The following is a 13,687-nucleotide window of genomic DNA, read 5'->3' as shown; positions in this document are numbered from 1 at the left end:
GTCTCACATGCTTTAGACAAAACATTTAATGATGCTTGGCGACATAATAGTTGACGTTTGTCTGCCACAAGAGGGGGTCCTCCAGTAGGGTGTACCTGCCTGCAGAGATTTCCTCCAACCCGGGGAAAGCTGCAAAACAAACACGCGCATGTTCACCACGCGCACCACTAGGTGTCAGTCTAAGGCTGGAGACACGTCCAGGTCCTTCCCTCCTGCAGAAGCCACGCTTATGTAAGGGAACCCTCAAACTGTTATAAGTAGAATCAGAAGGAAAAAAAAGTTCCCATATGAAACATTAAATACTGCGCAGCTCGATGTGGGCTATGCAGCCACCTTTGTCTGTCATGGAGCATCTGTGCAACATCTGGGTCGACGTTTTCCTTCTGGAAATTTAACACCATAGGAGTGACACATTAATTGGCTTTAAAAAAATAAAATAAATATATATAATACGTTTTTGTTTGTAAAGCATTATATATGTCTTGAGCATTTAAAGTGACCAGAGGCTTTTACACGTGTGCATCAGTCAGTCGCAGCTGCTGCATCCTCCTCCTCCTCCTCCTCCTCCTCCTGCCTTCAGGTAGGACACACTGACGAATCAACCTTCACTCAAACACAGTCGACCCCGGTGACTAAAAGGCTACATTTACACCTGAGTCAGAGGAAAGCCGCAGACCCTGTCCACAATGCTTCAACTCTGAATGTTAATCTTAATTACAGCAGGGCGGAGACATTGACATTTTCCTTGGAGTCTGAGGAATTACGTCTATTCTTGTTCAGTCTGCGTCCTGTGTGTAAACATTGTGATTGTAGGTTACAGTGCGTAAACGTGGAAAATGCCTATGGATTTGTTCCATATTTTGTAACTCTCACTCTCTCCCTCACTTTCTGATTTGGCTTTTTCTCCCTTTAAGCACTTTTCCATAAAACGCCTCTGGACCTTTTTTTTCTTCTTTATTTTTTATTTTTTACCAGAAGTGAAGAGGAGGAGCGAGGGGTGGGGGTGGCTATAAGGGGCGTGTTTTGGTATATAATACTTCTCCCTGAGAAGTTTTGCCTGTCGCCTGGTCTTTGGGACAGCCTCTCACACATCATCTCTATTGCCGCAGCAATTGGGAAACTAACTCACCTGCAACCTCCCCAACCAAATAACCCACAACGGTTTGACTACTGCCAACTGACATGGAGACCCAGAACAGACAAGGACACCCCTCACGTTGCCACACCTGCTGGAGGACGGAGGTCAGCCGACCGAAGGTAACCAGAGGGGACGGATAGTTGAATGCTCTCCGGTTGTGCAGCGCCGGTATTGAAAGACATCAGCCAGGGTAGTAACCGTGTTGTGTTGGCTTTATTAGGAACACCGCTTCAGGCTGACCAGATGCATTGATCGCATCATTTTGTCTATGACAGTGCGTGCGTATGTGTGTGTGCGTGTGTGTGTGTGTGTGTGTGTGTGTGTGTGTGTGCAATATGAGCAACCGGACGTCTCTTAATGTGCATGCAACAAAGAAAGTTAAAGATTAATGAATGACATGGAGTGCGCCTGCATCTTTGAAGCCTTTGTGCAACAGGTTGTCTGCTAGGATAAAAGAAAACACGAGTTGAGAGGTATTTTTATTCTTCTCTGGTCTGGATGGCACGCCGTTCACTGGACTCGGAGCCAAACAGCTGGTCTTTTTTGTCGGCAGATAGGGGGCGGTAGGTCTGAGGGTCAGTGAGCTCACCGAAGGGTGAGCAAGGGGAAAATATATGCTGAGTCTGGCTTTTCGGATAGTTAACTATCGAGCAGCCGGTCTTGCAACTTCTGGAGAGTTGTGTAAGAGTGTGAACGACAGAGATACCATCTACTCTTTTCCTCTAGAATAAGCAATTCCCTCAGGTGCAACACAGTGACGGTATCTGATAACAGTTCCAAGGGGAGGGGGATGCACATTTTGTATAATTGGTCGCACGCAATGGCCTTTTTTGTTTTAGTTAGTACAAAGAAGAAGAAAAAGCATTTAACACGTGAAGTCGTAGATCTTGTACACGCATCCAAATGCGAACGCATAAAGAGCGCGCGCTCATATAGCCTATCACGCTGAGAGGCAACATCTGGCTGTCAGCTGAGATGTTCTTTTTGTATGTCATCAGTTCTGAAATGTGTGGTTGTTGAACCGGCGGTTTATTTTTCAATGTGTATGTCTGTGTGTCTTTTTTTGTTGTCTGCAGGTCAAGAAGATGACTTCGTCCAGTCGCGCGTTGGTGTTGGCGCTGGCCATGGCGCTCTCCGTTGTGGAAATAACCTCGGCAGAGACGCTGTGTGGGGGAGAGCTGGTGGATGCGCTGCAGTTTGTCTGTGAAGACAGAGGCTTCTATTTCAGTAGGTCTCCAGCACAAGTTTCACAATGGGCTGCACAGGCGCTGTTTCTCTTTTCTCGTCTCTGTTGTTCATTCGCTCACATCTGTTTGGATAGCTGAGGCTGTATCGCTCGGTCTGTGGCTGTGTGGTGCGTGTTTGGTATTTTTCTTTCTCACGCACTGGGCTCACGCGCGCGCTCGCACGCACACCGAGTGAGAGCCAGAAAGAGAGGGAGGTTAGAGCCAGCTGAGTGTCTCAAGACCTCGTCCGGGCTGCTCTGCTGAGTGCGCGCGTCGTGCGTACAGCGCTCACCTCTGGTTGCATATGAAAGGCCGGCGAGCTGTGAAGGCGCACACAGCGCGACACAATGGGCCGCTTGTTTACCAGTAAAGTAATAGCACCCCAAGAGGCATAGCAGACACCTCAGCACCAGTGTTCCCGCCATGCAAACGCAGTGATGATTCGGAGGGGGGATGGGGAGGAGGAAGAGGGGGCTGTTTTCGAAGTCAGGTTAGGAGGACGGATCATTAACATCAATTCTGAGTATTGCTTCCATTGTAGTGATGATGGGGAGGAGAGATGTGAAGCATTATGCAAAAGCATTGTGGTGGTTGTTAATCCTCAAATGGATAAGCTTCTGATTGCCCAGTGTTTGTGTCACATACATGAGTTCACCTTCCTCTGGCATCTCTACAGCAGAAGCCCCCCCCCCCCCCCCCCATGATGATATGACACCGCCCCCTGCTTTTCACCTTTTGACAGACAGGCAGCTTCTTTGTTTGCTGTCTGCCACAGAAGCTTCTCCCCAATCAAAAAGATCATTATCCAGTTTAGGCCAACATAGATATGCTCCCTCCTCCTCTTCTCCTTCTCCTCCCTGTGGATCACCCTCTCTTTCTCTCTCATGTTCCTCTTCCTGCAATCAAATCTAGCCTTCCCTCTCATGAGATTTGGGCACAGGGCTTCAAACAAGGCTTTTATTGGTCACGGATAGTGTTCCCCTGTGCAACACGCTAACCCTCCACCCCCACCTCATTCTACCTTGTTCTCCTACATCTTCACTCTCTCAGTCTTTTGTTTTTTCTTTCTTTCCCTCTGTTTTGACCTTCACACACCCTCTCTCTCCCACTCTCGCTCTCTTTCTGCACTGATCCCGTTTCTCCTATGTTCTCTACATATGCCCCTCCTCTCCTCTCTCCCTCCTCATCCTCTTTATCTATGCTGACTTGACAAAGGACAAGGTCACAGAAGAGTTTCCATTTTATGTATTTGCTCACCAAAAGGGCTGTCTGAGAGGTTAATTGTCTGTCTCCATCACTCTCTTTTCGTGTCTACGGCAGTTTACTTCACTAATTTAAGGACTTCCAGATAGCCCTAATCAGAGGATACCCTACAAACATAAAGATGTATTGCAGTTGGTCATATATTTTCTTTTATCCCGTTGTCCATGGACTGCTATGTCCAAGGAATCCTGCAAAAACAACCCACATTCATTACTGATGCCAGTGTTCTCAAGCCTGAACCGTGACCTTCCCTCGCGGCCTTTCCTCATCCCTTGTTGTCTTTCCTCAGGTAGGCCAACCAGCAGGGGTAGCAACCGGCGCAACCAGAACCGTGGGATCGTAGAGGAGTGTTGTTTCCGTAGCTGTGACCTCAACCTACTTGAGCAGTACTGTGCCAAACCCGCCAAGTCCGAAAGGGACGTGTCGGCCACCTCTCTGCAGGTCATACCCATGATGCCCGCACTAAAACAGGTACGTCTCGACAACAACAACAACAGGCCAGTATGGGAAACATTCCCAATCCTGGTCTCGATCTTCCCTCCGTTCAGATCTGAGCCTCACCCCTATGTCCCTGACAGACAGAAACAGGTTTATCTTGTTTAAATGGTCAATGGTAAGCAGTCAGCCTCCATGCAAATTGCTGAGCATCGTGGAAAACCTCAAGACGTTCACAGCACATCATATTCCGAAAAAAGGCAGAGTTTGAGAGATTGTGGGTTTGTGTTAGAGAGAAATAGAGAGAGAGAGAGAGAGAGTCGGTGAGATGTTAGAGACATCTGTTCTGTAACAAAACAGTGTGTTATTATTAGTCACGGAACAGCAAGCTCTCCGAAACTGGCATGCATTTTGGTCTGGTACAAACCCCCTGACCTGTGTCTGAAGTATGTCACAGACATGCAGGGAACCATCAAAGCCTTTCAGGTCTTCTCACTGCGATCACAAGACTCAGTGTTGGCTGCTTTACAGGTTTATTCAATTCCCTTCCGATGGAGCTGGAACAATTTGTATAATGTTTCTGCTTTGAGTTGTTCGAAAATGTGACCATGTGATTAATAGTGATGTAGACAAACAAAAAACAAGAAATACCGCAAATATACAGGGGAAAGACATTTTCTGGTTCCTTCTTCTAAAATGCGAGAGAGAGAAAAGAGGCTTCAAAGAAATTAGTTGGGACATGTCCCTCATTTGTGTGGGCAGGGAGTGTTGATGGGTACAGCTTGCTCCGAGGGCCAGCTGTTCTTTGGCTATTGAACAGGCTGGGAGTGAATGAAGGGGGGATAAACACTCCTCAAGTGGCAGGACCAAAACAAGCCATTCAGATGGAGCACTGGCTACTCACACATAAATTCTAGCCTCCCTGCTATCACTACCACTTTGTCTCAATCTGTGGGGCTCAGCCCAACACCTAGCGCTATTTAAAAGAGCTTTCTGTGTAAGAATAGAGGTTTTAAAATGACAATGTGTTTATGCGGCATTTCATTCGGTATGTGGAGGTTAGACAGTTCAGCGGGTCGTTGGGTGAACGACGTGCTCCTCATATGTATATGAGGCGGGTGGCCGCCCTTCCCTTTGACAGTATGTTAAAGAGGCTGAACTAAGAGCTTGTTGACTGCTTCTTTCAGTCAAGGGAACCAAAACAAGGGCAAGTCGGAGGCAATGAGAGTCTGTTATGACGCTCTGCGCTGTAAGAATGACTCTGGATTTCCATTGGAGTGGCCCAACAATGCCAGAATGTTTTTGCAAAAATAAACACGGCTTTCCTCCATTGTAATAAGCACTTTCACTGTCTGTTATCACAACTAATGAACTCACTCTCTCTTTTCCCATTTTCCTCTATTTTTTCCTATAGGAAGTCCCAAGGAAGCAGCATGGGACCATGAAGTATTCCAAATACGAGGTGTGGCAGAGGAAGGCGGCCCAGCGGCTCCGGAGGGGTGTCCCCGCCATCCTGAGGGCCAAAAAGTTCCGAAGGCAGGCAGAGAAGATCAAAGCCCAGGAGCAGGCAGTCTTCCACAGGCCCCTCATCAGCCTGCCCAGCAAACTGCCTCCTGTCTTGCTCGCCACGGACAACTATGTCAACCACAAATGAGCCCGCTGCCAGCCCTTTGCACAGACAAGAGTTTGAAGGGAGAAAAAAAGACTAGGAGATTAAAGCTTTGTCTCTGACGTCATTTCTGTGGCAGTCCTCTTTGCCCTGTCCGAGCCCACCAATCCCTCCCCCCGCTCTCATCCACTACTTCTTGACCCCGTGGCCCTTCTCTAATGCCCCTTTCAACCCCACCTACCCACCCTCCTCAGGCACACAAACATGCCTTCACATTCTTCCTGTCTGAATTCTTTCGCTCCCTCTCTCTTTCAGTCACTGACACAAAAGGCACAAACACAAGCGATGAAAAAAAAGTTAACAATTCGGCTGAATGCAATTCAGGTGGATCCTAAGCAAAAGAGAAAAGGGAAGGGAGAAAAGAAGATGAAAGAGATCTGTGGTTTGCAAGTGTCAAGAGGACACCCAGCGGAATGTTTTTTTGTCCTTGTGGAAGACAACTGAAAGTGAAGAGCAGCTTGCATGAAAGAATCCATTCCACATCATTTTTCCTGAGGCAAAAAGAAAATCTCTGTTAGTTCTTCTTCTTATTAGTTTGCACCTCTACCTATAAAGGGACTTCCACACTGTAAGGAATTATTTTGTAAAATTAGATTCCTGTTCCAGCACCTTTTGATCACAAACAAAAAGCAGAAAAGAGTCTGCAAAATTGCACATTGCCACGGATTACGTCAAAGTAAAGAAAAAAATGGCACTATTTTTTTATGAACAATGAACGTGTAGCTTAAAAAAATGTCATGGTGCTAGCTTTGGGAATGGACTCAAAGAAGAGGTTGAAAAGCACGTTTTTTTTCTTTGAATGAATATTAAAACTTTCCGTTTTAAGGAAAGTGTGACTTTTGAAAAAGGAAGATAACGGATATGGGGGCGCTCCTGGCAGTGGCAATGTCAAGGGGGAAGTGTCACTGAGAGAAGACACGGGCTGTGTCGGCGTCTAGGCTCACAGCAAGTGCTAGCGGCTGCTCGTCAGTGCCTTGCCAGCATAAAGCGGCAAGGGGGACCGGAGACCCAGTCCCTGCTCCTCCTGTCCCTGCCAGACACAGGGACCAGTGTGAGGACACATGGGACACAGCGGACCGCCTGGATTGAGACAGTACTACAGTTCTGGGACAGTACTTCCTGTTTGCCATGGCTTTGCAGACTGCTCTGACAGGAAGTAACATGGCATGGACAAAGAGCAAGTGGGATAATGATTATATTTTATTTTGTCTTTTTTCTTTTCATATCAATGTTTTAATGGAAAAAAGGAAAACCCTGTCAGTTTCTGGTACCGTGACATTCCTGTTTTACCAAGTTAGGCTTTTATTTTTGTTTTCCAGGGTTGTTGTTATGATGTTATTTTACAGTTCTAAAGAAAAACACAAAATTTAAATTCAAAGGGAAAAAAACAGCAATAATGTCAACTAACATTTTATTTTTATTGTATATCAGTAGTATTCACATGCATTTGCCTGAAAACAAATACTTGAATATATATATACATCTATATATATATCTATATCTATATATATGTGTATATATATTTGTATATATATATATACATATAGATATATAATTAGTTTCCAGGGACGTTGTGTTATTTTCCTTTAGTCTGAGCTGTATCTTGCGTAATGAGCCGCCAAGCTTTTTTGTTTGTTTGTTGAAATACAAATAAGGGCACTGTATAAAGGCATTATTTATTTTGTTATAAAATATATTTGAAAAATTGGTCCAAATAATATACGTAGCACTGATGCTCAAATGACGGATTTATTTTGTATGATCTCTGTTTTCCAATTGGAGTTGTAAGGCTTTTTTGTAGATGCTTTGTACCAAAAATAATGTCTTTTTTTCTCCTCCTTTTTTGTTTGCCATAGTTACTTTAAATTAATATTTTAACAGCAGCATAGCCTGGATTGCTTAGGCATGTTATGTCACAGAAATAGGCACATACTCTGAATACGTTGGTCTGCATGGATTTCCAGAAGCCTGTCAGGGGTTTCTGGGAAAAGGATAGCATCAATGAGTGACTTTATTATTGGAAAAATAACTGTTCAACATTGATTGTACTCAAACCCACTATGTTTTGAAGCCACTTTAGTATTGATGGCAGGGTAATGATCAGTCCTTCATTAAATCATGTCTTTGTAATTGTGCATGGTGTCCTATATGATCTTCTATGGAGCATCTTGCCTATGTGCCAGTGCCACTGATGAGTTGTCGTGTGTTAGTTTGGGTCATGATGCCATACATGTGCGGTCAGTTGTAGATTTAAGGGTTCAGCTTACACAAGATTTACACGAGTCATTGTGTCAAGGCCTTAATTGGAGGTAATGACGTCGCTATGATGCTAGTAACCATCAAAGGTCAAGAAAGGTCATTGTCTGAGAGCAAATCATCGCTCCACACCTCACTGTCTGTCTATCTGTCCTGTCTTCTCTGTTTGTAAAAGACAATGCATCTGATCGTGTTCATCAACAGTATGTCTCTGTATTTGCATGGCGAGGGGGGAGGGGAGTTGTTAGCCTGCTATTCAGCCCTCAACAATCGTCCAGTCACCCACCCATTATGCATTCGATGAAGGGCTATCACGCTGAACCATTGCTGAAGCACTCAGGAAAAAAAACAATCCATGCTCTCCAAGGGAGAAGTGCAGTCGTTGCTGAGTGTCAGTGATAATGTTGTTGTGGAAGGGCAGCCGAGGTTGATACCCATACCTGGCCACAATGATACAGCTCTCTGTGACAAACCACTGAAGCCCGTGTCAGAAACAAGGTCATTCTGTGCCACATTATAGTTTCCTCCTCTATTGTGTCATGCATCGCCCATGAAAGGGAGACTTGATGGATACTCGCCGTTCTGTGTTGAGTCAAGCCAATACTTTATATCTTCTTTCTTTCAGAGAGATCTCAATTATCAAGGCTGCTTTCTGTCTCTAATTATATTCAGTTGTGCAACAAAGCAGGCAGTGCAATTATTATTATTAGTATTATTGATAATATTATTATTATATTTTCTATTTTATTCTATATTTTCCTGCTAGGACTGCATTCATTCACTATTGTTATGTTCAAACAGGCTACTCTAGTGTTCTTATGAATGGCGTGAAAGACAACCACTTCTTTTCGCTGAATACAAAAAGATACCTTGCCGAGCAATGGCAATTTTTTCTGTGTCAGTAGCTCACTCAGCCTGTGTGTATTTTATTGATTTAACCTCTGCACGCTAGAATGTCCGAAATGCACAATTCATGTACTTTCATTTTTAATATCAATAAAAAAACATTTTATCAAACATACAATGTCTAGATGATGTACCGCTTTGTTCAGTGTCCTCGCCTGGCACGGGCATGTGTTTGCACTTTCCGCTGTGTTGGGCTTGAGAGTCATTTTTGAACCCTTTATATCAATTAAGCTGTATGTACCTTGTAAATGATTTATTACATCTTAAAGCCTTGCAGAGAATCTCCAGCTGCTTTTAGCTCTCTTCCTCTAACCCCCCCTCCCCCTTTCCCCTCTCTTTTCTCTCCCTTTCTGAGTACATGTCGGTCCGTCTCTGTCTGTCAGGCTGTCTCCTGCTCCGGATAGGGCAAAGTGTGCCAAAGTGGAATTCAGCCCTCATAGAGTGCCAAACAAGCTGGCCCACCCTCCTCAGTCCTTCCTCTGGTGCATGCCACACTAAACCTGACCTGTGTTTACTGCCTCTGACACACCCATCTGTACATCCATCCCCCCATCCTCCAGCGGTGTGCTAACTACTGGAGCAAGCTCCACTTCAGTGGCTAAGTTTAGTAACCGACATGTCTAAAATTATCACATAACAAACACATATTCTGAAAATGGCACGACCTTTTATTGTTGACATGCATGCATATGTCAACAATAAATGGGATGTCTGTTACTGGGCAGATTTACAGTATCTGGGCTCCCGGAATGGAACAGTTTGGGGTAATCTTGGTGCAGCAGAGTTGCTACTGCAGCTCTCTGTCCTGCTTAAGCTTGGCATCAAAGAGTTTGAACTTTATAACCGGGATGGGCAGAAATATCTAACAGTTCTGATTTACAGTGATGATATGCACATGTTTTGCTTCTGGGAAAGTGGAGCAGCTGGTTGGCTATCATAGAAAAGGAGCTTGAGTTCTGTGTGTTATAGTTATAAATCGCTCAATAAAATCACCTTTCCCTGTCTCATGAAACCTTATTGCTCTACAAAGAAGTCCGTCCTCCTGCAAAATGAGGGGAAAACCCTTCGCTGGAAGTGCATGCTGTCAAAAAATAGTTAATTTGTGAAGGATTGCCAGAGGTTGCACACGTTCACACACAATCATGCACATACTGAACTTGCTTAAAAACCCATGTACTATTCATATCTTGACAGCAAATACATTCTGCACAATTAGTTCATCCCATGTTTTCTAAATGCATTATTAGCGCAGTGTTCTTTTTTCAAATGCCATTCTCAGTAAAACACTTTACCATCACTGACTTGTAAACCTACTGGCAGGTGTGTGTGTGTGTGTGTGTTCTCCAGCAGCCGCTCTGGGACTTAGCCGGTTCCCTGCCGGTGTTTATACAAAGTATGACTCTCTAGAGCTTGGTAATGAGATCAGGGACTCTCTGGTCCTCAGGGCTCGTCACGTCACCTCTGTGCCTGATGGGGCAACCAAAACAAGCCAAACCGGACCACAATGCACTTGTTTTCCCGATTGTTGAGTTTGAATGGTAGAACTTGTCGATATCTTCTTCTGCAAAAACCATGCAAGAACTGAACAATGTGGAAGGTAGAACGTTATTTTTCCTGTGTGTCCAAGTTATGCATGTTTGGATAGGAGCATTTTAAACTTGTTGTCAAATTTTAATTCACATCGCCAATTAAATCAAGAACCTAGGCATAAAAACCACAACACATTATCCTACATAAGTAAACAATAGAAGAAGCACAGATATGTCACCTCAACCTTAACTGGTGGAGTCAAATAAACCAAAAACCCAAACCCACGCCTCCATCCCATAAGAGAGGCCTCCTGAACTGTGGAGAGGAGTGGAGATGTGGGTGGCACAACTCTCCCAGGCCTGACATTGGAAACTGCCAAAGAGCACACTAGAGTTAGTTGTGGTTGGCCGGATGCATGGGATGCATGTCAGGCCAGGCCAACTATTGAGGCACAGGGTTTGGCAAGCCCAGACCATCACAGCCCAGCGTGGCCACACAGGCCAATTAAGACAGACCTTCTCCTCTTCTTTCTTCTCCTGCCCTCCTCTGTGTCTCTCTCATCTCTCCCTCTCTCTTTATCTCTTACTTTCTCTCTTTTACTCCCTCTCTCTCTTTCTCCCAATCCTCACAAAGCGTGCTCACACATTCCTCTTTTCCCACTTTGCCTCTCTAATTGCTGTGGACTGAAAAGAGGGATGAGAGAGGGGAATGAGATTGAGAGAAAGAGACAGAGAGAGGGAGAATCTGAGGGAAAGGGGGTCATACCACAGAACCTCAATGACCAGGCAACCTGTACTGGGCCCCTGGAATAGTCAAAACTCCTGTGTGCGGTGTGTATGGGCTCGACCATCCAGCACGCCCTCTCTCTCTATCTCTTTAATGACAACGAAACTTAACCAGTTGGCTAATTTACTCAAAAAAATCCGAATTTCATCATATAAACTATAATTCAATCTACATCCTTGCATTAGCTCTGAGGTGGTTACAGCAAAGCCAGAGTATAAAGAGGGGATTGTGTTTATTCAGCGCCCCACAAATACGATCTAATTGTTGGTTCCTAATCAACCAGGAGCTGTGAGGAGGCTTTCCTATTATGTAACCGAAGGTTCTCAGTAACAATGGAGGGGAAGTTTTAGTGGATTTTGCATAGAGTAAAATTGTGTGACATGAAATGAGGAGGTATTTTCTTCCAGATCAAATCTATGTTTATGGATGATGTTATTTGTCTCACAGCTTATAACATGTTGAATACACGAACATGAGGATGAGACACAAGCAAACCATTTGAGCACACAACAAACACCGGACATGATCGGTGTTTGTCTTTGGCCTACGTCTGATCGGCTTATTCGTCGTTACAATTTTGAGGCTTTTGATGTCTTTATCGTACAACACTGAAAGGTCAGTGCAACACATTAAGAGCAATGTGGATGTAACTAAATGTTCGGGGTTGAGTGTATTCTGGAGGGCCAGACCATGGGAAATGAAGTGGTAAAGCCATAGAAAATCATAACAAAGGGGGAAGTGGTTTCCAGTGTGGTCACTGGGTCATTGCGTGACCAATTCTTCTGACAGGAAAACAAGGGGGTCACAGCTTTACACTTAAATATACGCGGTGTGTGGTGCAGAGGCCGCCCGGGCTATATGCTTATTCGCAGGGGTCAAATGGCACCTTAATTTCAATATTTAAAAAAAGACATTTTTACATATCAGCCCACAGTCGATGCATTTGACAACAAAGAGTACCTTTCTCACCTTTTCCTTCCTGAAATATTCATGCATTTGTTAAAGGCTACATTTAATTGAAGGTGTTGCAGGAAGAGTGAAGTGGGCGGCAGTAAATGTTTTAAAGCAGAACGCTGCACTTAATTAAACAAGGAGGCCAGCATCTTGTAACGTTTAAGGTTTCTGAGTTTTTCACTTTAACATTATCCAGGTGTGTCCTCATACTTCAGTCTATCAGGGCATTCATCATTGTTGCACATCAGTGTCACTATGCGGAGGTCACCGGGGCACTATCTGTCACAACACACACACACACACACATACACACAAATGCATGCACTGCCTTCCTGTCATGATCCATTTGGGTCATTCGAGGCAAGACAGAGAAGACTGTGGGGATAACAAAATCTGATGGATATCCATACGTTGTTGTTCATGAAAAACTAAAAAAGAATTGAAATGTTAGAAGGCAGACAATCAGTGATCTTGGCACTTGTTGTGGTGGTAAAGCAGGCTGGGTCAGGCCAGGGACACTCCCCTAGATGTTTGAACAACATATAATTACAGATCAGGAAAGGAGAGCCCATTCTGAGGGGAAAATAGCAATCTCTCTTAATTACAAGGCGGGCCGTGATCCATACCTATCCGTCACTTCAAATAACTCTGTTAGAGTGGCTGGCAATATTATTTCTTTAAAAAGATAAACAACACAAGCAGCGCCATCAGCTAAACTGAAATCTGTTGAGCGAAATCAGTAAATTCAGCAGATAAATGTTTTTTTCAAATGTTATAAAAAAATAAAAAAGTTGCTTAATCTTAAATTATACAAATGTAAATTCTTAATTTTTCTCAAAAACATTGGAGAAACTACACACTCATCCTTATGGATGTTATTACGTGGTCTTGAATTACAAGTGTTGAGTTGGACTTTTGTGCAACAGTTGAGCGAGGGCCAGCGTGTGTGCTTGCGTGTTTGTGAGTATGACAGCTGGACACACATGCTGGCCCATGCTCAACTGTCGCACACACACACACACACACACAAACACACACACAGGCTCCAGTCTCCAGTGTCAGCATACAGCGATGGTGGAGGGTCCTCTCTCTCCGGCCAGATGAGCATTCTCGTTATCTTCCCCAGATAAACAGTATAAGCTATACGGATGATGGCGCGGCTGTGTCCAGACGCCGTCGAGGTAGCTCTGCGGAGATTGTGCGCTCTTTTAGTTTTTGTGTTTATTTTTAATGTTTTCTTTGCCACAAACACATCGGCACTAACAGCATACGACCGCAGCACACTTTTGGACATAAACTTTTGCGCAAAACAAGGGTTTTTGTCCACTTTTTCCATCGATCCAGCGTGGCCGGCCGAGATCGTACGAGCGAACCACAACAACAACAGTGGAGCCGCTACTACGGGGGGACGACGAAAACATCGAGGGAAACGGAGCAGAATTCGGAACAGACTGAGAGTTCAAGCCCACCGTCCACCTCTGCCCAGCATCCTTCTTGCTAACGTCCAGTCTCTGGAAAATAAGA

The 13,687-nt window shown here is 44.6% G+C and overlaps 1 protein-coding gene across 1 annotated transcript; it reads left to right on the top strand.

Annotated features, from left to right (window-relative positions):
- Window positions 1-1,073: 1,073 nt before the first annotated feature.
- On the top strand, window positions 1,074-7,866 carry igf2b (insulin-like growth factor 2b). Its single transcript, XM_056416844.1, has 4 exons — window positions 1,074-1,257; window positions 2,215-2,369; window positions 3,921-4,098; window positions 5,477-7,866. Exons 1-4 carry the CDS (start codon window positions 1,183-1,185, stop codon window positions 5,714-5,716), a joined length of 648 nt encoding a protein of 215 aa, XP_056272819.1. The 5' UTR covers window positions 1,074-1,182; the 3' UTR covers window positions 5,717-7,866.
- Window positions 7,867-13,687: the final 5,821 nt, after the last annotated feature.

This window comes from Pseudoliparis swirei, chromosome 6, assembly GCF_029220125.1.
Source record: "Pseudoliparis swirei isolate HS2019 ecotype Mariana Trench chromosome 6, NWPU_hadal_v1, whole genome shotgun sequence".
In the NCBI taxonomy this organism is placed as follows: Eukaryota; Metazoa; Chordata; class Actinopteri; order Perciformes; family Liparidae; genus Pseudoliparis; species Pseudoliparis swirei.
This window is presented reverse-complemented; position numbering and strand designations above follow the sequence as displayed.

Coding starts and splice junctions, on each gene's coding strand:
- igf2b (XM_056416844.1), top strand. CDS start 1,183: ATGGAGACCCAGAACAGACAAGGACACCCCTCACGTTGCCACACCTGC. Junction 2,370..3,920: donor AGAGGCTTCTATTTCAGTAG/GTCTCCAGCACA, acceptor TTCCTCAGGTAG/GCCAACCAGCAGGGGTAGCA. Junction 4,099..5,476: donor TGATGCCCGCACTAAAACAG/GTACGTCTCGAC, acceptor TTTTTCCTATAG/GAAGTCCCAAGGAAGCAGCA.